General features: G+C 47.3%; 1 protein-coding gene across 1 annotated transcript; it reads left to right on the forward strand.

Annotated features, from left to right (window-relative positions):
• tyro3 (TYRO3 protein tyrosine kinase) lies at positions 1-27060 on the forward strand. The gene is made up of 19 exons (XM_069661851.1): positions 1-350; positions 5586-5769; positions 9299-9399; positions 9657-9827; positions 10076-10162; positions 11614-11729; positions 13021-13201; positions 17081-17223; positions 18192-18330; positions 18440-18563; positions 19044-19138; positions 20080-20175; positions 20828-20908; positions 21758-21850; positions 21927-22048; positions 22216-22325; positions 23184-23343; positions 23469-23605; positions 25128-27060. Exons 1-19 carry the CDS (start codon positions 287-289, stop codon positions 25567-25569), a joined length of 2646 nt encoding a protein of 881 aa, XP_069517952.1. The 5' UTR covers positions 1-286; the 3' UTR covers positions 25570-27060.
• Positions 27061-27318: the final 258 nt, after the last annotated feature.

A 27318-nucleotide genomic window follows, 5' to 3' on the forward strand; every position in this document is an offset into this window, starting at 1 on the left:
TTTGCGGTTTGATAACAAACTTACATGAACTTTCTGCTTCGGGGAACCAAATTTGAACTTTTATCACTTTTTACTTGGCCATTCGGTGATTCCGTCGCTCCGCTGAACGAATCCTCTGCTGCTAATTTACAGATTTATCCTCCACTTTTCCCCGGAGGAAAGTGTTTGTCCAGCTGGAATGGGGCTTCAGTGAGGGAGTGGGGGCCGACGTAAGCCGAGCCGAGCCGAGCTTGCCCGGTTAAGTGAATGAGGGTTTAAAAGATCCTCAGACAGAAATTATGAGAGGATGAAGCTGATTCTGTGGATTCTTGTGATTCTTCTCTGGAGTCATGACGGGACCTGTGAAAGCGGTGAGTCTGAATTATCCGTGTTTCTCTGTTTGTGGTTTGGTCATATTTTTCAGCGTCAAACTGTAGCTCAGTGTACGGGACAGTTCGTCTTCGTTTGTATATCGGGATACATTTTCAAGGCCGAACTCCACTCGAAAGAAGTCTACTTTAAAGTTTTTAACTTTCCAGCAAATACTTACATGCGATAACACTCAGCCAGAAACCTGAAATAAATCCTAAAAAGCTCAACGTCTCTCGGCTCACAGCCAACATAGCAAGCAGCAGAAAATCTGAAGTAGCTTAATGTGTGTTTTCTGATGAATAAAGGTTCACTCGGAGGGCAGTGTGTGAGCAGCCTTAATGAGCAGAAACTTTAATTCTCATTTAAATTAAAGTGTTAGTTTGTTGTTGTATTTACGCCGAAATCACCGCGAAAGTCGCGAGAGCTGAAAGAGGCCTGAAATGTGTCTCTACTCCATAAAAATGTCAAAGAAGCTCAGATTTCTTGAATGTCGTAATTTTCGAATGGGGTTTTGCGCGGAGACGCTGACCGCACGTTTAAACAGGTCCCACTGGGCAAAGTGCAGGTTCAGGGCTGAGCTCCACACAGAATTTATTATCCCACCAGTTATGCAGTTAAAGTTTTGATCATCTATTTTTAGGACGCAAATCAGCAACCTTTAAAAGCACCTTCAACCCAGTTGTCTATTAAAGAAGAACAAAAAGATGCGTGTGGAAAAAGCTTCAAGTTTTCGCAACACATGTCAAAAAAGATCACCAGGAAAATAAATTAACAGAATAAAATTATTGTAGTAATAGTTTAACTGTGAAAACTGAAACCAGACCTCTGAAGGTGTGCTGAGGTATCTGGCACCAAGACGTGAGCAGCAGATCCTTTAAATCCTGTAAGCTGCGAGGTGGGGCCTCCATGGATCGGAATTGTTTGTCCAGCACATCCCACAGACGCTCCATTGGACTGAGATCTGGAGAATCTGGAGGCCGAGTCAACACCTTGAACTCGCCGTTCCTCAAACCATTCCTGAACCATGTCTGCAGTGTGGCAGGGAACATCATCCTGCTGAGAGAGGCCACTGCCATTAGGGAATACTGTGTCCATGAAGGGGTGGACTTGGTCTGCAGCAATGTTCAGGTAGGTGGTACGTGTCAAAGTAACATCCACATGAACGGCAGGACCCAAGGTTTCCCAGCAGAACATCGAAAGCATCACACTGCCTCCGCCGGCTCGCCTTCTTCCCATAATGCATCCTGGTGCCATGTGTTCCCCAGGTAAGAGACGCACATGCACCTGGCCATCCACATGATGTAAAAGAAAACGTGATTCATCAGACCAGGCTGCCTTCTTCCATCGCTCCGTGGTCCAGCTCTGATGCTCACCTGCTCATTGTAGAAGCTTCCAGTGGTGGACGGGGTCAGCATGGGCACCCTGACCGGTCTGCAGCTACACAGCCTCATACACAACAACCTGTGATGCTCTGTGTGTTCTGACACCTTTCCATCAGAACCAGCATTAACTGTTTTATCAGTTTGAGCTTCAGTAGCTCTTCTGTTGGATCGGACCACACGGGCCCTCGCTCCCCACGCGCATCAATGAGCCTTGGCCGCCCATGACCCTGTCACCGGTTGACTGGTTTTCCTTCCTTGGACCTCTTTGGTAGGTCCTGACCCCTGCAGACCGGGAACACCCCACAAGAGCTGCAGGTTTGGAGATGCTCTGGCCCAGTTGTCCTTGTCAAAATCGCTCACACTCGCCCATTTTTCCTGCTTCCACCACGTCAACCTCGAGGACAAAATGTTGACTTGCTGCCTAACATCCCCCCCCACTGACAGGGGCCATTGTAACAAGATCATCAATGTTATTTACTCAACCCTTGCAGTGGTCATAATGTTGTGGCTGATTGGTGTGTATGTTTATTACTTTATAGTTATCACATGCTTTACATTCAAAAAAACAAAGTGCTGCAGAAAAAAGAACAACAGGTGAGAGCTTTAAGAACAGGCTCCTTTTTAAAGAGGACGGTTTTGAGTCATATATATAAATATAAATTAAAAAGTCTGATCAGAATATTTACCCTTTATGAATCAGTGTGAGCCTTTTAGTGTCACACCTGCAGACAGGAGGTCAAAGGTCACATGACATTAAAGTCTCTGATGGTAGAAAAAGAGTTCAACTTCAGGAAACGGAGCCTTAAAAACTAAACGTGTTTGGCAGCTTGTTGATGTTTCAAACAGAAATTTTGTGGATTTTCATGATAATGAAAATAATTTGTCAATTGAATTTGGTCTGAAATCACTTCGTGTTATAATTTATGTCTACGAGCCTTGTGGGTAATGTAATCTGTAGGTTTGTATGAGAAAGATGAATGTGCGCAAAAAAAAGTGTGGCCCAATATCCACAGTCACGGACTCACAGACTTTGAGGCACGTTCCCGGTGAGTGTGCGAGTGCTGTCCCACCATCAGATCACAGAGTGCGTGAGGGCTCTGCTGCGCACTATTCAACGCTAAACTACAGACTTTCTATGAGTCTGCATATCTGCAGACCTTACACAGACTTTCCTGTGGGACTTACCCACAGTTCATAGCAAAGTTGGTGACGTATACAAACGTGATTGTCCAGCCCCCCACTTAATGTAAACAAATGTTCGTCAATGAAGTTTGAACAAAAAAAATTGAAGTAAACAATGTGAGCGTGGACGGTGATGGGAACAGCAATACGTTGATCTGTAAGTGACAACAATTAGATATTTGCATTAATGAATGCCTTTCTGACTTTTGATAGTTAAATAAAGCTGGTCTTATCTTCAAATATGTCAACACTGTGAGACACACACACACACACACACACACACACACACACTGCACCCCTGATGCCATTAAAGTCTGTGAGGGTTCAGTGCTCCGGCTCAGAGGCCCAATGCCAATCTCCACACTCACGGACTCACGGACTTTGAGGCGCATCCCGGTCAGTGTGTGTGTGCTTAGTGCTGTCCCACTGTCAGATCACAGAGTGTGTGACGGCTCTGATGTGGACTTCACAGCGCCAAATTACCGACTTTCCGTGAGTCCGCATATCTACGGACTTTCCTGTAGGACTTACCCAGAGTTCATAGCGAACTTGGTGACGTATACAAACGTGATTGTCCAGCCCCCCCACTAAATGTAAACAAATGTTCGTACATTGAAGTCGTTCAGTAAAGTTTGACCAAAAAATAATCAGAAATGTAAACAATGTGAGCGTGGACGGTGACGGGAACCGCTAATACGTTTATCTGTAAGTGACAACAATTAAATATTCATCAATGCCTTTCTGACTGTTGATAGTTTGTTACATAAAGCTGATCTCATCTTAAAATAAACACTGTAAGTCACACAGATACATGCTGCAGGTCGGCTTCTTTTCTTATTACATTTAATGGCCCGTCTGGTTTCCAGGCAACGTGCGATGCCATGATAGTGCGTCCCATTCCTCATTTTTATGCACGTCTCAGACCCTCACGCACTCACGCACTCACGCCTGACGCCATTAAAGTCCGTGAGTGTTCAGTGCTCAGGCTTTAGGGTGGAGATTGGGATTGGGCCAGACAGTCCCTGAACTCAGCTCTGTCTCTGCATGATGATGTCATTACAATCCGCTAAATGATGACATCATCACCAGCCAAGAGTTTAAAGTTGGTGATGTCATCTTCTCTTCCTCTAATGGGATGTCTGTTTGTGGTTGATGATATCATCTCTCTTGTTTCCCAGCATACTTTGCTGTACATCAGCTGATCTCAGAGTTGATCAGTTTATAACAAATCAATCAGCAGCTCCATGATCGTTTGTGTGATTTGTTTAAATCAGTCAGATTTCACAAAGTTACAGAGACTCAAATTTCCTATGTTCATGAGTGACCCTGAAGTTACCCTCCGCCCGCTCGCTCGCCTGAATGTTCCCGAGAATTACCTGCTGCGCTGACATTGGCTACCTGACGTTCTCCTGACATTTCATTTGGAACATTCTGCTGAAACATTCTGCTGTCTCCTCCTCCTCCTCCTCTTGTCTCCTCCTCTTCTTGTCTCCTCCTCCTCCTCCTCTTCTTGTCTCTTGTCTCCTCCTCCTCCTCTTCTTGTCTCTTGTCTCCTCCTCCTCTTCTTGTCTCCTCCTCCTCCTCCTCTTCTTGTCTCCTCCTCTTCTTGTCTCCTCCTCCTCCTCCTCTTCTTGTCTCCTCTTCTTGCCTCCTCTTGTCTCCTCGTCTCCTCCTCCTCCTCCTCCTCCTCTTGTCTCCTCTTCCTCCTCCTCCTCTTGTCTCCTCCTCTTGTCTCCTCTTCTTGCTCTTCTTGTCTTCTTGTCTCCTCGTCTCCTCCTCTTGTCTCCTCCTCTTGCTCTTCTTGCCTCCTCTTGTCTCCTCTTCTTGTCTCCTCCTCTTGTCTCCTCCTCTTGCTCTTCTTGCCTCCTCTTGTCTCCTCCTCTTGTCTCCTCCTCTTGCTCTTCTTGCCTCCTCTTGTCTCCTCTTCTTGTCTCCTCCTCTTGCTCTTCTTGTCTCCTCCTCCTATTCTTTTCTCCTCCTCCTCTTGTCTCCTCCTCCTCCTCGTCCTCTTGTCTCCTCCTCTTCTTGTCTCCTCCTCCTCTTCTTGTCTCCTCCTCTTGTCTCCTCTTGCTCCTCTTGTCTCCTCCTCTTGTCTCCTCTTGTCTCCTCTTCTTGTCTCCTCGTCTCCTCTTCTTGTCTCTTCGTCTCCTCTTCTTGTCTCCTCTTCTTGTCTCCTCGTCTCCTCCTCCTCCTCCTCCTCTTGTCTCCTCCTCTTGTCTCCTCTTCTTGTCTTCTTGTCTTCTTGTCTCCTCGTCTCCTCCTCTTGTCTCCTCCTCTTGTCTCCCCCATCTTGTCTTCTCTTCGATCAATCACATTTTATTTGTACAGCACCAAATCATAACCAAAGTTATCTGAAGGCATTTATTTAGAGAGAGACCAACATGAATCACCGTGAGCAGCACTCAGCAACATTTGGCACAGAGGCAGAAACCTCGAGCAGAACCGTGTTGAACATCTGAAGAGACTGGACGGGCCGAGAGACGGAGATACAGGATGGAGACAGACAGAGCAGCAACAGAAAATACATGATTATGGTTACAAAGCCAATATGAATGGCACAGATGTGTAAAATAAGCAATAGCATAGTCGTGATGAAAGGCTGATATTAATCATTCTTGTATCCTCCTCCTCCTGCTCTTGTCCTGTCTCCGTCTCCTCCTCCACCTGCAGGTGTGTTCTTCACCAAACATCCGTCCAATCAGACGGTGTCTCAGGGGAACGCGGCTCGGCTCGGCTGCGCAGTTGTCGGAGTGTCGGAGCCGGAAATCGTTTGGATGAAAGACGGAGAAAAACTTTACAGCACGGACCAGATGTTCATCACGCTGGGAGAGACGCACTGGGAGACCTTCCACAGGTTCACACGTTTTAAATATGGTGTTACACAATGTAAATATATGATTCTGCTGTTTGATGGTTCAACAGTAAATACAGGCAGAGCTGCTCCTGTTCCTCCTACTTTTCCTCCTGTTCCTGCTACTGTTCCTGTTCCTGTTCCTGCTCCTGCTCCTGCTCCTGTTTCTGTTCCTGTTCCTGCTCCTCCTGTTCCTCCTACTTTTCCTCCTGTTCCTGCTACTGTTCCTGTTCCTCCCCCTGTTCCTCCCCCTGTTCCTCCCCCTGTTCCTCCTCCTGTTCCTCCTCCTGTTCCTCCTCCTGTTCCTGCTACTGTTCCTGCTACTGTTCCTGTTCCTGTTCCTGCTCCTGCTCCTGTTTCTGTTCCTGTTCCTGCTCCTCCTGTTCCTCCTACTTTTCCTCCTGTTCCTGCTACTGTTCCTGTTCCTGTTCCTCCCCCTGTTCCTCCTCCTGTTCCTCCTCCTGTTCCTGTTCCTCCTACTTTTCCTCCTGTTCCTGCTCCTGTTCCTGTTCCTCCTACTTTTCCTCCTGTTCCTGCTCCTCCTGTTCCTGCTCCTGTTCCTCCTACTTTTCCTCCTGTTCCTGCTCCTCCTGTTCCTGCTCCTGTTCCTGTTCCTCCTGTTCCTGCTCCTGTTCCTGTTCCTCCTGTTCCTGCTCCTGTTCCTGTTCCTCCTGTTCCTTTTCCTGTTCCTCCTGTTCCTCCCCCTGTTCCTCCTCTTGTTCCTCCTCCTCCTGTTCCTGCTCCTCCTGTTCCTCCCCCTGTTCCTTCTCCTGTTCCTCCCCCTGTTCCTCCTCCTGTTCCTCCTCCTGTTCCTTCTCCTGTTCCTTTTCCTCCTGTTCCTTCTCCTGTTCCTCCTCCTGTTCCTCCTCCTGTTCCTTTTCCTCCTGTTCCTTCTCCTGTTCCTCCCCCTGTTCCTCCTGTTCCTCCCCCTGTTCCTCCCCCTGTTCCTCCTCCTGTTCCTTCTCCTGTTCCTCCTCCTGTTCCTCCTCTTGTTCCTTTTCCTCCTTTTCCCTGCTCCTGTTCCTCCCCCTGTTCCTCCCCCTGTTCCTCCTCCTGTTCCTGTTCCTCCTGTTCCTCCCCCTGTTCCTCCTCCTGTTCCTTTTCCTCCTGTTCCTCCCCCTGTTCCTTCTCCTGTTCCTCCTCCTGTTCCTGTTCCTCCTGTTCCTGTTCCTCCTGTTCCTCCCCCTGTTCCTCCTCTTGTTCCTCCTCCTCCTGTTCCTGCTCCTCCTGTTCCTCCCCCTGTTCCTTCTCCTGTTCCTCCTCCTGTTCCTCCTCCTGTTCCTCCTGTTCCTGTTCCTCCTGTTCCTCCTCCTGTTCCTCCTCCTGTTCCTCCTCCTCCTGTTCCTCCCCCTGTTCCTTCTCCTGTTCCTCCTCCTCCTGTTCCTCCCCCTGTTCCTTCTCCTGTTCCTCCTCCTGTTCCTCCCCCTGTTCCTCCTCCTGTTCCTCCCCCTGTTCCTCCCCCTGTTCCTCCTCCTGTTCCTCCTCCTGTTCCTCCCCCTGTTCCTTCTCCTGTTCCTCCTCCTGTTCCTCCCCCTGTTCCTCTTCCTGTTCCTCCTCCTGTTCCTGTTCCTCCTGTTCCTTCTCCTGTTCCTCCTCCTGTTCCTGTTCCTCCTGTTCCTCCTCCTGTTCCTCCCCCTGTTCCTTCTCCTGTTCCTCCTCCTGTTCCTCCTCCTGTTCCTGTTCCTCCTGTTCCTGTTCCTCCTGTTCCTCCCCCTGTTCCTCCTCTTGTTCCTCCTCCTCCTGTTCCTGCTCCTCCTGTTCCTGCTCCTCCTGTTCCTCCCCCTGTTCCTTCTCCTGTTCCTCCCCCTGTTCCTCCTCCTGTTCCTCCCCCTGTTCCTCCCCCTGTTCCTCCTCCTCCTGTTCCTCCTCCTGTTCCTCCTCCTGTTCCTTCTCCTGTTCCTCCCCCTGTTCCTTCTCCTGTTCCTCCCCCTGTTCCTCCTCCTGTTCCTCCCCCTGTTCCTCCCCCTGTTCCTCCTCCTCCTGTTCCTCCTCCTGTTCCTCCTCCTGTTCCTTCTCCTGTTCCTCCCCCTGTTCCTTCTCCTGTTCCTCCTCCTGTTCCTCCCCCTGTTCCTCCCCCTGTTCCTCCTCCTCCTGTTCCTCCTCCTGTTCCTCCTCCTGTTCCTTCTCCTGTTCCTCCCCCTGTTCCTTCTCCTGTTCCTCCTCCTGTTCCTCCCCCTGTTCCTCCCCCTGTTCCTCCTCCTGTTCCTAAGTGCACTTGTCTTTGATCCGAACACATGGATGCTACTGGACTGTGAACAATGCAGCACATGGAACAGGAAGTCTTGGCTGGAAGTCGTTTATCTTTAAACGCTGGTTCCACCAGAATGCCCGCAAAGTTCACCGTCACTCCCAGAGGTCGTTGTCTGGTGATAGCCAATAGCAGATAGCTTAGATTAGATTGTAGTCAGACTGCTGCTCTGGGGTGAGGCTGAGGGTGTCTGTTGGTGTTTCTGCTGTTTGATGGTTAAACAGTAAATACAGGCAGAGCTGCTCTGAAGGCCTCCTCCTCCTCCTGAGGTCTATGAAGTGAGTTCAACAGACCCAGGTATCTCTTGGTTATCAGGCTTCAGTATGCTGACAAAGGAGATCAGGGCAAACTGTCACATTACATGTTTTTATAACAGACTCATTCTCTCAGCCGTATCAAACAGAATCATAGAGCTAATAAAATAAATATAAAATCAAAGTTTAAAGCAGTTTCAAGTTTGACAGGTACCAGGCTTCAGTGTTGTGATCAGTCTCTGCTGTAGATGTGTCAGTAAAGCTCGATGAATATCTGTCATGAATATATTTCTTAAAATCAGACAGTAAACAGGAAGTGTTTGACCGCTCTCTCTCCATCCTCCCTCTCTTATCTCCAACATCACCTGATCTGGAGCAGATCAGGTGTTTAGCATAAGTTACCATGGTGATCTCTTCTGGTAAGAAGTGAATCACCTTCATAGTACTGAAAAGAGTTAAACCTGAAGTTACCTCGATAACACCTGATCCTGCTTCATAGTGTACCCTCTTACTTATGCTCCTCCTCCTCCTCCTCCTCTTAGTCCTCCTGTTCCTCCTGTTCCTCCTCCCCACTTTCTCCAACTTTCTGTAAATTATATTTAACTTCATGTGATCAGTTCTTGTTGTTTCTCTGATGAAACCTCCATGTTTATAAACTTTGTGGAGCCTAATGTTAAACCTGTCTTTAGCTGCAGGTGTCAACATGTTGTGATTATAATGAGTTCTCTAACCTGAAGAATCCGGCTCCCAGCTCCCAGAGGCTGCTGGGAGAAAAATATCCGACTGGGATCACTGTCAGAGTTTAAACAGCCTGAATGTTTCCTCATAAACTGATCTCAGGTCTGTGTGGCTCTGAGAGCAGCAACGCCTAATCCGATTAAAACCTAGATTCCAACAAAGGTCAAAGTCCCAAGCTCAGGAGACCAGTAGGGGGCGCTAAACAGACGTAACCTGTCAGCAGGGGGCGCTAGGGGGCTTTTAGTTTAGTTCCTGGGTCCAGTTCTCAGGTTCTGTGTGTTCATGTTTCCAGTGTGAAGTCGGTCCAGCAGCAGGATGCGGGTCAGTACTGGTGTGAGGTTGAGTTCCACGGTCGGACGTTTTCCTCTGAACGAGCCTGGATCACAGTGGAAGGTGAGGATCCTGAACGCACCATATGTTTGTCTGTTTACAGCATTTGGAGAAATTGAACGCCTCTCAGTCCCACAGCTGTTTCAGCAGCCTGACAGGCTCCTTTTTCCTCCCACCTGCTCTGACGCTGAGCACATCATGAATGACTCCTCCCCCTCATCTCGTCATCGTCAGTGTTCCCCTCCTAACTGTCTCCTCCTCCCAGCAGTTTACCCACCATGCTCTCCTTATTAACCCTTTACCTCCTGCTTCTCCTGCAGGAGTCCCTCACTTTCTGGTGGAGCCACAGGATGTGGCGACGCTCCCTAACGCTCCTTTTAACCTCACCTGTGCAGCGGTCGGCCCCCCCAAGCCAGTGGAAGTGCTGTGGTGGTTTGGGGGAGTCCAGGAGGGAGAGCCCAGTCCGTCTCCCTCCGTCCTTCAGGTCCAAGGTGAGAAATGTTTAGCTGAGTTTATTTGCAGTGAGGCTTTGTCCAGGTGCATTATGGGAACTGTGTGTTAATCTGTCATCTCTGTAAAAAAAACAAATATATTTTTTTTTTAAGTATTAAATAATTACAATTTCAAACTTTTACAATTAAAATATTTATTTCTTACTTTTTCTTACTGTGGAGAAAAAACTGTCTGCCCTTTCTGTCTGCCTGTCTGTCTGCCTGTCTGTCTGTCTGTCTGTCTGTAGGGGTGAACAGCAGTGTGAAGTTTTATTGTGAAGCCAAGAACACCAGAGGGATCTCAGTCTCTAGAACAGGAAGTGTTCATATCAAAGGTGAAGTTTCATTATTGATAAACGTTTGTTAACTCTGGAGCCCCTAAAGGGATATGGGCAGAAAAAAAGGTTCTGGTGTGCATCACAAACTAACCCGTTAGCACGAGAAACTCTTTGGGCTCTCTTTACACGGCAGACGGTCTAAAGCGCATGTCGCTGAGATTTAGGGTGTGTCTACTTTTGCAGGTAAAGCTGTGCACAGAAATTGGTTTAAGTTCCTGCATTATTCATAGGTGTGTTTTTGGCGATAACATGAATCAAACCAATCAGAGTGTCAGCTCTCATTCCCTTTAAGAGCCACGTGTGCTTGCAGGCAAGTGTGTTGCTATTTACGCGGCGGATTTCAGCCTTTGTTCTAACATAAACTGAGCTCGGACCGGCATATTAAACTTCCTTCTTTCCACTGTGCCCCTGCACACGCAGAACACATACAGGTCACTGCACTATGTTTAAGCACGGATTGATAGCTACTGAAGCGATCCCACTGCCCAACAGAAACAAACATGAAGAGAGACGCTGTGAGCACAAACGTGAAAACTCCGCTACACCAAGGCTTTCTGTTCTCTCTCTTAAAAAAGGGGCCGGTACATTTTTTGTGGCACTACTTACACGGAATGAAAACAACGTGACACCTGTGGTGCACCAGCCTCATGTACCGTGCTTATCAAGAGACCTGGAGGCTACATTAGCTTTAATATGGCAGAGGGACCGAGCAGCCAAGCTTTTGTATTCACCGAAGAAACGAGTGAAAACGGCAGTATGGGGGCATTTCAGGTACACCAAGGAGGACCTGGACCTTATTCAAGACGATGGATTCCCCGTTTGCAAAACCTGCCGGGAAAAAAAAGTTGAAGCTAAAGTGTCAAACACATCGAACTTGATGCAGCATCTGTGGGATCACCACCACATGCCCAACATATTAACTGAGTGACATAACGTTACTTATTACGATGACACATTGAGTTGGTAGGGAATTAAATATAAACGCGCCACTCACAATCAATGGCGTAGCGGTGAAAGTTGGTCTTTCAGTGGCATGTAGTCTATGGATTGTGTTATTTGATTTCTGTGTTAATTCTGTTTCGAAGGGCAGCAATAAAAAACACGTGTTCATGTGACGTTATACATAAGTAATGTTGTAAAATAAATTACGCATATGACTGCGTGCCGGGAGTTTGACATGCAAACAGTTTCTCGTGCGCACGGGAAACTCTGTCATGAGTTCGGGCTAGTTTGTGATGTGCACCATGTCTCTTTAGGGGCTCCATAGTTAAAGACTTCATTAAACCAGTAACCTTTAACATCTAATGTTAGCATAGCATTAAAAACTTTGGATCAACAGATGTATAATATGTAGAAACACACTCTGACACACCTGCTGTGCCTGAGCTGTGATTGGTTGATAGCTCTTCGGGGGTGGGGTTTAGTGAACAGTCTCCTCTCTGTCCCAGTGTTGCCCACGGCGCCGGTCGAGCTGCAGGTCCTCAGGATGGATGACAACAATGCCACGTTGTCATGGAAACCAGGATTCACTGGACACTCTGAGCTGTCTACCTGCATTATCCAGGTAAGCCCCTTTCACACATGCTCTGCACTCCTGAACATGTCCTGACATCACCCTGGGGACTTCAGCGAACCAATTCCTTTAGAACTGTGCTCCATTCACACCTTCACCTGCTGTACCTGCGCCAACATTCACCTGCTGTACCTGCGTGCACCTTCACCTGCTGTACCTGCGCCTACCTTCACCTGCTGTACCTGCGCCTACCTTCACCTGCTGTACCTGCGCGCACCTTCACCTGCTGTACCTGCGCCTACCTTCACCTGCTGTACCTGCGCGCACCTTCACCTGCTGTACCTGCGCGCACCTTCACCTGCTGTACCTGCGCCTACATTCCCCTGCTGTACCTGTGCGCACCTTCACCTGCTGTACCTGTGGCCACATTCACCTGCTGTACCTGCGCCTACATTCCCCTGCTGTACCTGCGCGCACCTTCACCTGCTGTACGTGCGCGCACCTTCACCTGCTGTACCTGCGCCTACCTTCACCTGCTGTACCTGCGCCTACCTTCACCTGCTGTACCTGCACGCACCTTCACCTGCTGTACCTGCGCGCACCTTCACCTGCTGTAACTGCGCACACCTTCACCTGCTGTACCTGCTGGGCAGCTCTCCCTGTATCTCTCTTTCTACCTGTCAGCTCGGTTCACATTCGTCATGAGCTGCACATTTTTCAAAAACAAACATTGTATTTTGTATTTTTTCCACCTGTGATCTCGGTTTCGCAGCAGGTGAAGGAGGCTCTTAGTTACCTGTCAAAACGATCAAACCCGACTAATGAGCTTGACACTACACAGCTGCACAAAACAGAATAAGAACGTCAGTATGTAAAAGAAAACAACCTCAATCAATGCATTTACAGGAAGGACGTACCTGTGTGTGTGTGTGTGTGTGTGTGTGTGTGTGTGTGTGTGTGTGTGCGTCTCTGACAAGCATGTGTTGAGACGCTGACTTTGGTCACTCCTTGCTTGTGTTGATGTCCGTCCCGTGTGCTCACACAGACAGACAGACGCACACACACTCTGGGTTTGCTGAAGACTGATCACGGGGCGCTGGTTCAGCTCAGTTGGTACAGCAGGTGCTCCGTGAACAGAGGCTACAGTCCTCGATGCACTGATTGCAGGTTCGACTTCCGGTCTGCTGATCATTTGGTGCATGTCATCCCCCACTCTCTCATCCCCACATTACCTGTCTCTCATAAAAAATGTATTTTATTATACTATTATTATACTATTATTATTTATTGAAAAGATTTTAACTATATCACTCGCTCCTCCTCCTCTCTATGTTCTCCTCAGCTGTTGAGGCGTTCAGTCCGGAGAATGGACCTCCCTCAGCAGGAGGTTGTGGTTCCTCCTCACCTCCTCGTTCTGTCAGGTCTGAGGAGTCACAGTAACTACAGCGTCAGAGTCTCCTGTGTGAATGAGGTGGGGGCGTCGCCCTTCTCCCCCTGGCTGCACCTGCAGACACCTGAGTCAGGTGAGAGGTAATCTCTATCTACAGATTCTACATAGAAATGTAGAATCGCTGATGATTTAGCTTCTTATTAATCTCTATAAACAGGTCGTCCATCTTTATGTACAGTCATTGAATCAACGTGCGTGCGTGCGTGCGTGTGTGTGGTCCAGCTGGATGGTCGCCAGTAGATTTCAGTCCTCTCCGTACAATCAGCTTTTGTTTGTGTTCTAAATCCCTCTGACAGGATGGAGCTGTCTCTGTGGCGCCCCCTGCAGGCTGCAGCGTGAACTCTGACCTCAGAGCAGCCTCAGTTTCATTTACAAACTCTGATCTTCATTTCATCTCTTTAAACAGAATCCAACATTTCTTCCACAACTGAACAGAGTTCAGTGGAACGCTGCTGTCAGAGGATAAGCTGTTGTTTAATGTATCACTGCTGACAGAACAGGAAGTCAGCAGCTCAGCTGATGTCTGTAAACAGGAAAAAAGCTGATGTGCTGTCTAACATGGACTGTGTAAAAGAAGAATGACTCTCCACCTCCTCTCATCGTAATTAGGGTTAGGGTTAGCCAGAATAGTGTGTAACGTGTCTCTGATGTACATGTAACGTGTCTGACAAGTGTGTAACGTGTCTCTGACTTACATGTATCGTGTCTCTGCCGTACATGTAACGTGTCTCTGACATACGTGTAACGTGTCTGACAAGTGTGTAACGTGTCTCTGACAAGTGTGTAACGTGTCTCTGACGCACATTTAACGTGACTCTGACGTGTCTCTGATGTGTCTCTGACGTACGTGTAACGTGTCTCTGACGTACATTTAACGTGACTCTGATGTGTCTCTGACGTGTCTCTGACGTGTCTCTGACGTACATGTATCGTGTCTCTGACGTACGTGTAACGTGTCCCTGACCTACGTGTAACGTGTCTCTGACGTACATTTTACGTGACTCTGACGTGTCTCTGACGTGTCTCTGATGTGTCTCTGACGTACATGTAACGTGTCTCTGACATACGTGTAACGTGTCTCTGACGTACATTTTACGTGTCTCTGACGTGTCTCTGACGTGTCTCTGACGTACATGTAACGTGTCTCTGACATACGTGTAACGTGTCTCTGACGTACATGTAACGTGTCTCTGACGTACATTTTACGTGTCTCTGACGTGTCTCTGACGTACATTTTACGTGTCTCTGACATACGTGTAACGTGACTCTGACGTATGTGTAACGTGTCTCTGACGTGTCTCTGATGTGTCTCTGACGTATGTGTAACGTGTCTCTGACGCACATGTAACGTGTCTCTGACGTGTCTCTGACGTACGTGTAACATGTCTCTGACGTGCGTGTAACGTGTCTCTGACGTGTCTCTGACGTGCGTGTAACGTGTCTCTGACGTACGTGTAACGTGTCTCTTACGTGTCTCTGACGTGTCTCTTACGTATGTGTAACATGTCTCTGACGTGCGTGTAATGTGTCTCTGACGTGCGTGTAACGTGTCTCTGACGTGTCTCTGACGTACGTGTAATGTGTCTCTGATGTGTCTCTGACGCACGTGTAACGTGTCTCTGACGTGCGTGTAACGTGTCTCTGACGTACGTGTAGCGTGTCTCTGACGTACGTGTAACGTGTCTCTGATGTGTCTCTGACGCACATGTAACGTGTCTCTGACGTACGTGTAACATGTCTCTGACGTACGTATAACGTGTCTCTGACATACGTGTAACGTGACTCTGACGTGTCTCTGATGTGTCTCTGACGCACATGTAATGTCTCTCTGACGTACATTTTAAGTGTCTCTGACGTGTCTCTGACGTACATGTAACGTGTCTCTGACATACGTGTAACGTGTCTCTGACGTACATGTAACGTGTCTCTGACATACGTGTAACGTGTCTCTGACGTACATGTAACGTGTCTCTGACGTGCGTGTAACGTGTCTCTGACGTGTCTCTGACGTACGTGTAATGTGTCTCTGATGTGTCTCTGACGCACATGTAACGTGTCTCTGACGTGCGTGTAACGTGTCTCTGACGTGTCTCTGACGTATGTGTAACATGTCTCTGACGTGCGTGTAATGTCTCTGACGTGCGTGTAATGTGTCTCTGACGTGTCTCTGACGTGTCTCTGACGTGCGTGTAACGTGTCTCTGACGTGTCTCTTACGTATGTGTAACATGTCTCTGACGTGTCTCTGATGTGTCTCTGACGCACATGTAACGTGTCTCTGACGTATGTGTAACGTGTCTCTGACGTACGTGTAGCGTGTCTCTGACGTACGTGTAACGTGTCTCTGATGTGTCTCTGACGCACATGTAACGTGTCTCTGACGCACATGTAACGTGTCTCTGACATACGTGTAACGTGACTCTGACGTATGTGTAACATGTCTCTAACGTGCGTCTCTGACATGCGTGTAACGTGTCTCTGACGTGCGTGTAACGTGTCTCTGACGTGTCTCTGACGTGCGTGTAACGTGTCTCTGACGTGTCTCTGACGTGTATGGGGGTTTGGGTTATCGTGCATGTATACACGGGTTGACAGAAAAACAAAAGGAGAAAAACAAAAGCTCCGGCACTCACAGAATCATGAATGATCCTTATAGAAACTTTCAGCCTGATCGGGAGTGGGCTATCTTACCAAGTGGACTGGAGTGGCTACAGATTGTTGCTCTAACCTGTAGCGGGGTTCTCTCTTAAACTCCTCCAACCAATTGGGAAAACCACAGGCGGAGCCGAAAAATGCAGTGATGGTGTAATTTATTACCGGCCTCCCAAAGTGCAGTGAGTATTTACAACAAAGAATGTGGACAATGTGAAAAACAGGATAAATATTATATACAAAATTTACAAAGAAATAATGCAGGAGTTCCACATAAACTCACTGTCACAAAAACACACAACAAATAGCAGAAGTGCAAAATCAGTTCTCTCAGCAGTTACCTCCTCTGTAACAAACTCCAGACTGACCAAGTCCAAGGCAGCACCTCATATACCTGAAGCCCCTCCCACTGGGCGTTATTAATAACATAATTTTTAACCACAAATGTATTATCTTATTATTTCAAGTGCCATGAGCTTTTAAACTTTTAACACATTTTATAATAAGATTTTATACATTTTAACCATCTTAATATGAAACAAACAAAAGACGTAATGATGACCTCGCGTGATCATGAACGCGCAGCATATCGGGATATTTGATATCCAGAAATGGGACGCTCTGTTTCCCTCACCAAACTCGCACGGCAGGTGTTAATATGCAGCGCACCTGGAGGTAAGGAAACCTAACGTTGTGTAAATGTGTGCTAAGGTTGACAATAGAACTTCCAGGTGTGCACCCTCGGCCGTGCTGCAGAAACGGAGAGGGGAAGAAGGATGATGGAGAGTTTTACCAGCAGATTAGAGACGCTGATGGAGAGGGAAAAGTTTGGTGTGTGTATGTGTGTGTGTGTGTGTCTGGGTACGCGCTGCCCGCTGCTTGTGTTTACGAGGTCGTTTAATAATGACTGAAGGAGCGTTTGGGCCAGAAATGGATTCCCATTACAGTCGATGTCAGACTTCACAAGATACTGCATCCAGTCAGCAGGCGATAGAAATGTTTTGGCTTCACTTTTAGGGAGCTGTCATATCGTCCATCTTTTTATATAATCACTGCTCTCTACAGTACTTGACAACACATCGAACAAAGAGAGGCAAGCTGATCGGCTGATTCTACATCTTGGATGAAGCCGAACTCGTGTATGTGTCACATGACCTGCTGACTTCTTATGTTCTTTGACATTGTGACATTGCTTCCTAGTGTCAAAGATACACATACACACACACTGGTGAACATTCTCTGCTGGGGTTGGTGGAGCTAACGGGCAGTGAGGAAACGCCTCATGATGTTTCTGTGTTCAGTCCCCTCGGCAGCTCCCATGAACCTGACATTCTCGCTGTCGGAGCAACAGCTGACTCTGAGCTGGGCCACTCTGCAGGAGGAGGAGCTGCAGGGGAGGCTGCTGGCCTACAAGGTGCAGTGGACCCTGGGAGGAGAACCGCAGGTGAGAAATATCAGTGACTGGGTAATCAATGTTCATGATCATGTTAATGTTCATCTGAGCAATTCTTTTAACACTATAGTGCTTGTTCACACGGCCTCGTTGGCTAAGGCTGAGCCCCGACACCCAGAGTTCATGACCACAGGTTACAGGACTGCCTGGGGGGCATGATCATAGTCCAAGTCAACAAAAGCAAGCCCTGAAACATATAGAGTTGGTCCACTGTTTCAAGGCCAGGGCGGGATCCCGACGATGGTTCAACATAGGCCGGAGCCTCCTTTCCAACACCCTGGAATAAACTTCAATAGTGTGATACCCCGATAGTTGGAGCTCACCCTCAGGTCCCCTTTTTTAAATGGGAATCACCACACTAGTCTGCCATTCCGCAGGTACTGTCCCAGATCATCAGTCAACACTGAAGAGTCCAGAGGGTTCATTGTCACCTGCCGCCCTGCTACTGAGAAGCTTCTTTACTGCAAGGATATGAGCGAGGTTTCTCTTGGGTCTTTGATAAACTCTGCCTCCTCATCAGAGGATTTGTTCTTTGGATCAGCATTTGTGTTCTTTCCAAGGCCTAACAATACCCAGTCTAGGGGGTCAGCAGCCCTGCAGCCCTGCAGCCTAAGCAAAGCTCTGATATCCCCCCCTGAGTGTCTAACAGTGTGCCTTCCTTGAGGAAAACCAGTTGTTCCCCATCCTAGCAGCTGCTTCCACAATGGAGGTTATAGACAGGATACACTCTTTGAGGTCCCAAACCTCCCCTCCCATCTTGTGGTGGGAGTAGAAGACCTTGCAGTTCTCCGCCCCTCTCTTTACCTGAGTGTCTAAGACTTACAGCTGCAGATCTGTTGATCGGCAGGCTGTTCCCCTAATCACCCCCTTCAGGAGTCCCCACCATCACCCACATCAACATTGGAGTCCTCCTCTCTTACTCTTCCTCTTTGTTTATCTCTGACTCCTCCTCTCCACAGGAGCCTCTTCTGTTTAAGGAGAACTGGGCTCAGCTGTCAGGAGGAGGTCGTTTCTTTAACTCCTCCTTCCAGGTGTCGGCCTGCACCTCTGTGGGCTGTGGACCGTGGAGCCGTCCCGTGCTGGTGCTGCCCGCCTCAGGTACAAAGTCTACACCTGTGTCTGTGTGTTTAATCCATGTTAATAACGTGTTGAAGAACGTGCTTATTTATTAGTCTTGTGGTCTGATTGGCTCCTGTTGGTCCCTCAGTCCAGGTCCTGGTCCAGCGGAGCCACATGTGGGTCGGACTTCTGCTCGGCCTGCTGGTAGCCTCCGTGGTGGGCCTCCTGCTGACTGTCCTCGCTCAGCGCCGAGAGAAGGAGACTCAGTTTGGGTACGAAAGCAGCTGATGTCAGATTTAAAGGAATTTTTCTCTTCATAGCCTTTTTTTTTTTACACTGTGGTTCTGCCTCAGCGCCGTAACGAAGCTCCATCCTCATGCCACCTTTGTCATTCTACATTGGACCAAGCAACGTCGGCGTTAAGCCGCCCCAGTGTGTGTTTTTACAGCGTTCCGGCGTTGCGGAAGCAAAACATGCACGAGGTGTAAACAAACAAGGCGTTTCAGACGCAGTTTCTCTCCTGTTACTACCTCTGATGCCGGCTCAGAGGTGGAACGACTTCGCCCCACCATTCAGCCTCCGTGCGTTTTACATAGAAGACGGAACGTAACAGAGGCGTAATAATACCGCCTTGAACTGGCAGTTTAACAGGGGCTCATGTTAATGTGATATATAATATGTTTTATACTTTACATAATAAACATACGATATATTTCACTTTATATTAACACAGTCCGTCTCTCTGTCTGCAGGTCTGTCTTTAAGTCTCCGGGTCCTGAGAGCTCAGTTTCCTTCACGGCAGCTCGATCCTTCAACAGAAACTGTTCAGAGCTTCAGGAGTCGACACGTGAGTCACCAACAGCTGGTTTAGCAGCAGGAAGTTTGCACTGTGGCTGGTTTGACCTTCAGTCCATCTTACTGCTTTGGTTGGTCACTTTGATCCCGGACCACATCTGATTAGTTGTTGGTTTTGATCGGCACTGTCTCGGTTCACTCTGACCTGCTATGCCGTTTCCTGCTGGATAGATTAAACAGAGATTCGATGTTGTGATTGTTTGTCCCTCTGATGTGTCAAAGATCTGATTGGCCGGTGACCTCTGCAGGTGTTACCTTCCCGTCAGTCAATATGAGCTGTGATACGCTGCTGCCCCAGACTGTTCTGACACTGCGACCCCCTCTGACATAACCGAGACAACCTGTTTCTCAGGTCTGAATGAGCTGCTGTTAGCAGCACCTGTTAGTGTAACATGGCTGTACCGACAACTATCACTGACTTCTTTTAAACTGAATATAAAAAGAAAGAAAGAAATTTTAAAAAACACACAAGATGTGCTGGATGACCGGAGGATGATTCTGGAATCGGTTGTGGAGGTCAGAAGCTGCAGCTCAGACAAAGAGTACAACAAATGTTTGTGTGCTGTGAAGTGTGATCAGCAGTTTGACAGTGAATGTCCTTCAACAGTCTGTGTACACCAAACACAACTGCCTGTATTTACCTGTATTTACCTGCCGCCTGTCAGCCAATAAAATCCGTCTGTGCGACAGACCAACAACAAACCACCGACAGACTGAGACTACGTCTGACATGAGTCGACTGAAAAAAACAACTATAAAGGCTACGTGAGCCTCTAGCGGCCTGTCACTGTCAGAACTCTCATAGGGAGAAGGGCATTATGGGCAATGTAGTTTTTGAAAAGAACGCGGCAATAAAACCAACAATTTCTCTGCTTGTGCTGCATTGATTTAAAATCAACGGTCCATGATAAGTGTGTGTGTGTTTCCCTCCAGTGGACAGTCTGGGTATAAACGATGACCTGAAAAACAAACTGCAGGATGTTCTGATCCCAGAGAGGCTGCTAACACTAGGACACATGCTGGGAAAAGGTAACACACACGCACACACACACAGTACATATAGCTACCAGCAGTTAGACAGTTAGACAGTGAGGTTAAAATAGATCCTGACACTGACAGATCCAGAACTCACTGGAGGGGTAATAAAAGGAATCTGGGAGGAGCTTCAGTCACAAACTGTTTGTTCAGGAGGAGGTTTAAATTAAGAGTTTGACTATCACCATGGGCATCAGGGCAGAATGCATCAGCCAGGAAACTTCAGGGTTTTTTAACAAGGTTCATTTCTTCAAAATACAGACATGGAGTTTAATGAAGGGGGAACAAAACGCACATGGGTAGTCTCATCACACTAAACTGCCTCCCCATGTGAAGGTGAAAGAGTGAGTGCAGTCTTTAAATAAGGAGCGATTAGCTGAATTAAATCACACTAACGAAGACTTAGTCCATTGACGATCCAATGATGAGGAAAGGAGACACAAGGAAGTGAACTTCAGGAAGTGAGGTAGCTGGGGAAGGGAAGAGGTGAAAGGTTACTACACTGTTTTTAAGTCTTAAACAATCCTCCAGGATCCTTTACAGAGTCCAGTTTATGAGGAACACCTGGTTCAGACTGACCTGACGTGTGTGTGTGTGTGTGTGTGTGTGTGTGTGTGTGTGCGTGTGTGTGTGTGTGTGTGTGCAGGTGAGTTTGGGTCGGTGCGTGAAGCGTTCCTGAAGACAGAGGATTTATCTGTCCAGAAGGTGGCGGTCAAAGTGCTGAAATGTAAGTATGAAGTTTCTTCTTCTTTGGTTTATTTTGGTCAGTGTGGTGACAGGAAGTGCAGAGTGATGACATCAGAGAGGTGTCATAACCCGGCCCGTAAGGCGTGACAAACAACGGGAAGGGACACGAGTTAATGAAGAATTTATTACAAAATGAAGTTAAACTGAGGAGTTTACAAAGGCTAGGAGACGTGTGAAATCTGTATTATCAGTGGTGTACATGTGGGTGCGTGATGTGGTGTGGTGAGATGTGCACTAACACAAAGAACCAAACCAACGATGGTGCTGGCGTCGAGTCCAGAGGGAGAGAGAGAGAGTCGGGCCCAGGTGCTCCATATAGCTGCAGCTCATCAACCAGCTCCTCTGCAAGGAAACACATATGCATGAATACAAGACACTAATGCTGTGCAGGGGCCGTCACAGAGCTGATCCAGGTTCAGTCAGAATTTCTAATGATGTCATCGAGTTTGTGTTCATATAAAATAGTTTGTTTGGGGGCGCTGGTTTGGCTCAGTCGGTAGAGCAGGCGCCCCATATACAGAGGCTACAGTCCTCGTCGCACTGATCGCAGGTTCGACTCCCGGTCTGCCGATCATTTGTGCATGTCAGCCCCCACGCTCTACTCCCCACATTTCCTGTCTCTCTTCAGCTTTCCTATCGAATAAAGGCAAAAAGCCAAAAAAATAATCTTAAAAAAAAAAAAAAGTTTGTTTGAATGTGAACAATCAAAGTGTTTGTTTATTCAAATGTAACATTTAAAGAAAGCCTAACCAGTCATTCAAACTGTCAATAACACACATTTTTTAAAGCTTCAGTGTGTAGACAGTGATGAAGTGTGTGTGTGCTGCAGCTGACATCACTTCATCAGGTGACATCGAGCAGTGTCTGAAGGAGGCGGCCTACATGAAGGACTTCCACCACCCCAACGTCATCCAGCTCATCGGTAACAAACACACAAACACACATGACCAGGGGTCAAAGGTCACATGGTGTGATTGACAGTTCTTCCTCTCAAATAGGTGTGAGTCTTCACCGGCGTCCTGGCCAGCGGCTGCCAATTCCGATGGTGGTTCTACCGTTCATGAAGCATGGAGACCTGCACACGTTCCTGCTGCTGTCCAGACTGGGAGAGAGTCCATTTGTACGAAAACATTTACATTTTATTACCTCTACGATAAACCATAAATTCAGTCAGGTGAAAGTGGTTGAGACCTGCAGGTATCAACAGTTAACCAGGTCATCACCCGGGCCTCATTTTGTCCTGACCTGGTCCTGACCTGGTCCTGACCCGGTCCTCCTCTGTTGCAGGACCTGTCCCTGCAGACTCTACTGCGCTTCATGTTGGACATCTCTCGGGGGATGGAGTATCTGAGCAGCAGAAACATCATCCACAGAGACCTCGCTGCCAGAAACTGCATGTGAGTCCATCGAGCAGCGTATAGATTATTACATATGTTCTATTTATATATGATAATATGATATAATATACTACAAGCATAATATATCTTAAATATAATACATGACATATATTGTATGTTATATCGCCTATAATATAAAGATAAAGACACAAGCTGAAAGAGAAACTGAAAACAAAAACACTTTACATTAAAAAATAAACTAAACATAAAAAGAGGTTATTTTTTTAAACGTGTGAGTGCGTATGTATGGAGGTCTATCCATATCAATATTAGCAGACACATGCGCAGCAACGTGTGTGTGTGCACGCGTGATAAACATAGTAAATTTTGGTACGCGTGCGCACACTACATCACGCGTAACAAGAACATGCGTACTGTACTTACAGCGTGTGCACACACGTCTGTCACTGTTTTGTTAAGCGTCCACACACACACGCGCGTTCGTATTTTTGATACTAGGCACCCGAAGTTGAGGGTGGGTCCTACCAGCCCTACCAGCCTTTTGGTTCCAAACTTTGTATTTTATTAATCTGTGTATTAATCTATTTATTTAAGTCTCTATACAGTGAGGATTAGATTACAGCATTGTAGATTCAGGGTTAGGGTTAGGGTTAGGGTTAAATGTTACGCGTAGTCACTCCGCGTCGTGTGATTACGCGCCTGCAGCAGTCATCACGCGCGTGAACACGTGACCGTTATACGTCATTGGGGAAACTACATGACACGTCAGGCGTTGCTTTGCTGCACAGGCGTCAAAGCGCGCGCGTGTGACACGTTCAGTTGATAGCTGAGCATGTTTATTGAAACGTATGGAACTTCATAGTGTGTGCATGTGTGTGTGTGCGTGTGTGTGTTCAGGCTGGATGAGAACATGGCGGTGTGTGTAGCAGACTTTGGCCTCTCTAAGAAGATCTACAGTGGAGATTATTACCGACAGGGTTCAGTTTCCAAACTGCCTGTGAAGTGGATCGCTCTGGAGAGTCTGGCTGACAACGTGTACACCACACAGAGCGACGTGGTACGCACGCACACACGCACACACACACACACACACACACACACACACAGTACTGTAGAATCCTTAAATACTGCTGGTCTCTCACTTTGTGTGTGTGTGTGTGTGTGTGTGTGTGCGCGTGTCAGTGGGCATTCGGCGTGACGATGTGGGAGGTCATGACTCGGGGTCAGACTCCGTACCCCGGCGTGGAAAACTCTGAGATCTACGAGTTCCTGATCAAAGGAGAGCGACTGAAGAGACCGGCCGACTGCAGGGATGACATGTGAGCAACACACACACACACACACACACACACACACACACACACACACACACACACACACACAAACACACACACACACACACACACACACACACACAAACACGCGCACACGCACACGCACACACACACATTTATATACACTCGTTTACACACACACATTTATATACACGTTTACACACGCACACACACACACACACATTCATATACACTCGTTTACACACACACATTTATATACACGTTTACACACGCGCACACACACACACACACACACACACACACACACACAGCCATGACTTTATGGCTTTGATTAATAGAAGCAGGTTTGTATTATTGAGTGGTGTGGGCCCTGGGTTTTGCCTTTCAGGCTGCGTGTACACCTTCACAGGTAGAATCCATAGACTGTATAAATAATGGACGTAGTCTCAGTGACGTCACCCATTGGTTTCTGAAGCAGCGTCTTGAAGCCCGAATTGCGCCGCCGCTGGGGGTCGCCATATTGGAAATGCCAGAGCTGGCTAATCCAGAGACGGGCAAAGAGGCAGAGCGCAACAGAGCTACAGCCTATGGCTGAGCTTGATGGGCGGGCCGCATGAATCAGCCAGCTACGGCTATGAAGCTAGGCTATATGCTCCTCAGCGTAGCTAGCGGTTATTATCCATAGACTGTTTGACTTTGCCAGGAGGAGATTCTGTCAGTGACTGACTGCAGGTGTTCAGTCATCAGACTAAAGAAGTAGCGGACTCGCTGCTCGCTCGCCCGGTGAGAGAGCGGCGAGCCGACACGTAAAGGGAAACGTAAAGGACCGGTCTCTTCATCACTACGGTCCGCTGTAATCTCTCCGGGGAAAAGCCAACAACTCCTGACTTCTATTTACTGACCGACCATTAAATAAATAAACACTGCACAGGCTAACAAGCAGCTAAAGCTAGCACAGTATACCTGCTACTTAGTGCTAAAAATATTCCAATACAATAACATTTAACTCACCGAAAAGCTGGAGCTCAGACTTCTTGCACGGCCATAAAGTTCCATAAATCCCACAGAGAGATTATTTGTCCAAACTTTGAATGAAAAAATCCCCAAAAGTCTCCAACAACACAAACAGGTGAAGGTAAGCTCAGTGTCTGTGTCTGTGTTGACGTCTAGCAGACAGCCAGCAGGATCCACCTGTCAATCAAGTGATCCGGCCCCTATGATTTAAGGCTTAATATAATTAAAACGGGTGTGTTTAAAAAAATTCACCCCCCGTACAGTTATCTTGAACAATGAAATTAGCTATTTATAATAAAACCGTTTTTTGTACCAGGCTGTAAACATGTTTATTTCTGCTGTAAAAATGGGCATTTTCCCACCTGCTGTAATGTTATTTCTTGTTTTCTGGAGCCTCAAGTGGCCACTCGAGGAACTGCAGTTTTTTGCACTTCCGCATTGGCTTCATTTTTCAACACTGGAGGTTGCCGCTTGGTAGAATCTGATGTTCTGTTTGTGACGTGTCCTTCTTCCTCGTTGGTGTTTGTGACAGTTATGACATCATGCACAGCTGCTGGAGTCCCGTCCCAAAATGTCGTCCCAGTTTCAAGCATCTGGTCGACCAGCTGGAGGCACTGTGGCTCAGCCTATCCCCTGCCCCGCCGCTGAAGGAGCCTCTGCTCTACGTGAACCTGGATGGGGAGGAGGGGGGAGGAGTCGGGGAGGAGGTGCTGGCAGCAGGAGCTCCGAGCTGGAGCGTGGCCTGGCAGCACAGGGAGGAGCAGGAGGAGCAGGACTGGCTGATGTTGGGGTCGGGGGCCGCACTGGCCATCGGAGGAGACTACAGGTACATCATTGCACCCCCCTGTGGCCCCCCCGAGGAGGAGCACGCGGAGGAGGGGAGGGGAGCAGGGGCGAGGAGAAGGAGGGAGTCAATGGACACTTTACAGGAGGAGGTGAAAGAGGAAGAGGACGATGTGGTCATTAATGTCTGACCAATCACAGCACTGCTCTCACCTGACTGGACCAGAACTCATCAGCTGATCACAGGGACGCTCACTTCCTGTCTTTGAGCAGAGCTGGCGGGTGGAGACAGAGCTGAAACTACTCTGATTACACACAGTAATACACACTAATACACACTAATACACACTAAACACAATAATACACAATAACACACAGTAGTACACACTGTAACACAAGCCTCAGTCCTGAGACACAGCTGCTCCCAACAGAACTCACAGTTCTGATGGTACTGTGAGTACTGCTGCTAGTTAAAGAACACTTACCACACTTTGTGAAACTGAGCCAGAACTTTATCACTGACTTCACTGTTAAATACAGATAACTGACTTGTTAGCCTAGCTTAGCACAAAGACTGTCTGCGGGGGGAAAATTGTTACTTTGTTTACTGGTCCTGGTTCTTTAGGGTCTCAGAGATCCTGGTTCTTTAGGGTCTCAGAGATCCTGGTTCTTTAAGGTCTCAGAGGTCCTGCTTCTTTAGGGTCTCAGAGATCCTGGTTCTTTAAGGTCTCAGAGATCCTGGTTCTTTAAGGTCTCAGAGGTTCTGCTTCTTTAGGGTCTCAGAGATCCTGGTTTCTGAGGCCATGTCTACACAGGTATTCTTCAAAACAGAGATTTTCCCTCCTTTGTTTCCAAAAAACCACCATCCACAAAAAGCAAAAACACAACAGAAACGCTGTCATGAGAATGCCACTCCAACAGGCGGCGATATAACCCGGTGTGTGGACGAAAGGTCAAAACATGGAGAAAAGGTTTTAGTGTAGACATGACCTGAACCTCTCTGGGGATTTGGACCCCTGGTGAACAAACTGTCTGAGACATCTTTGTGACTCTTTGATGTTTATTTAACATTTGAAAAGAGACTGATGAGTAAATAATCTGTAGATGGACTGAAGAGTAAATAATCTGTAGATGGACTGATGAGTAAATAATCTGTAGATGGACTGATGAGTAAATAATCTGTAGATGGACTGATGAGTAAATGTTTGCACACAGCAGAGGTGAAACAGGACGTTCAGACGATCGACTTTATTTCAGAGTAAAACCAGATCAAAGTTTTAACAATGCTTTTAATAAAATGTTAAAAATTCAAATTAAAACAATTTTACAATATTAATGTTTTGTTTTTGTTATCGCGTGTTTCTGTGTTTGGTGCAAGCTGAGGCCAGACAGGCACAGGAAACTGGCCCTTCAAAATAAAAGCTTTATTCTACAGAACTCCAGAGGGAACACTTTGACTGATGGTGAGCGTTATAAAGTGAAACACATAAAAAGTTTTATTTCTGCTCGTAACTCTTTACCTGCAGACAGAAACACTTCACCTACACGCCATCTTTCTTGTGTCTTCCTCTTACGTTTGTGACGGGTCCTTGAATGTGAAACGATGCATTTGGTGGTTAATTGTATAAAAACAAGTTATCGGCGCTCTCTGCTGGATAAACTCTGTAAATGTTTTAAATGAGTTTTACACATTAATACCTGTTTAACAATCATTTCAATATTTATATTTAATATTTTATCTTGAAAGTCACAGTGAGAAACATTCTGTGGCAGAGGTCGTTACTGACTAAATAGATATTGATCAGTCAATAGTAAACAGTTGGTCAATAGTTAAAAGTAAATAGTTATTAGTTTATGTGAACCAGCAGCTTTTCTGTCAAAATAAAACCTCTTGTGAGAATCATTAAAGCTGCTGTACAGTGAACACATCATCTAAACAC

The sequence above is a fragment of the Semicossyphus pulcher genome, unplaced genomic scaffold (assembly GCF_022749685.1).
Source record: "Semicossyphus pulcher isolate SPU_LCO1_2020_fin unplaced genomic scaffold, fSemPul1.0.p SCAF_14, whole genome shotgun sequence".
NCBI classification, from domain to species: Eukaryota; Metazoa; Chordata; class Actinopteri; order Labriformes; family Labridae; genus Semicossyphus; species Semicossyphus pulcher.

Coding starts and splice junctions, on each gene's coding strand:
- tyro3 (XM_069661851.1), top strand. CDS start 287: ATGAAGCTGATTCTGTGGATTCTTGTGATTCTTCTCTGGAGTCATGAC. Junction 5,770..9,298: donor CACTGGGAGACCTTCCACAG/GTTCACACGTTT, acceptor TCATGTTTCCAG/TGTGAAGTCGGTCCAGCAGC. Junction 18,564..19,043: donor GAGAAGGAGACTCAGTTTGG/GTACGAAAGCAG, acceptor CTCTGTCTGCAG/GTCTGTCTTTAAGTCTCCGG.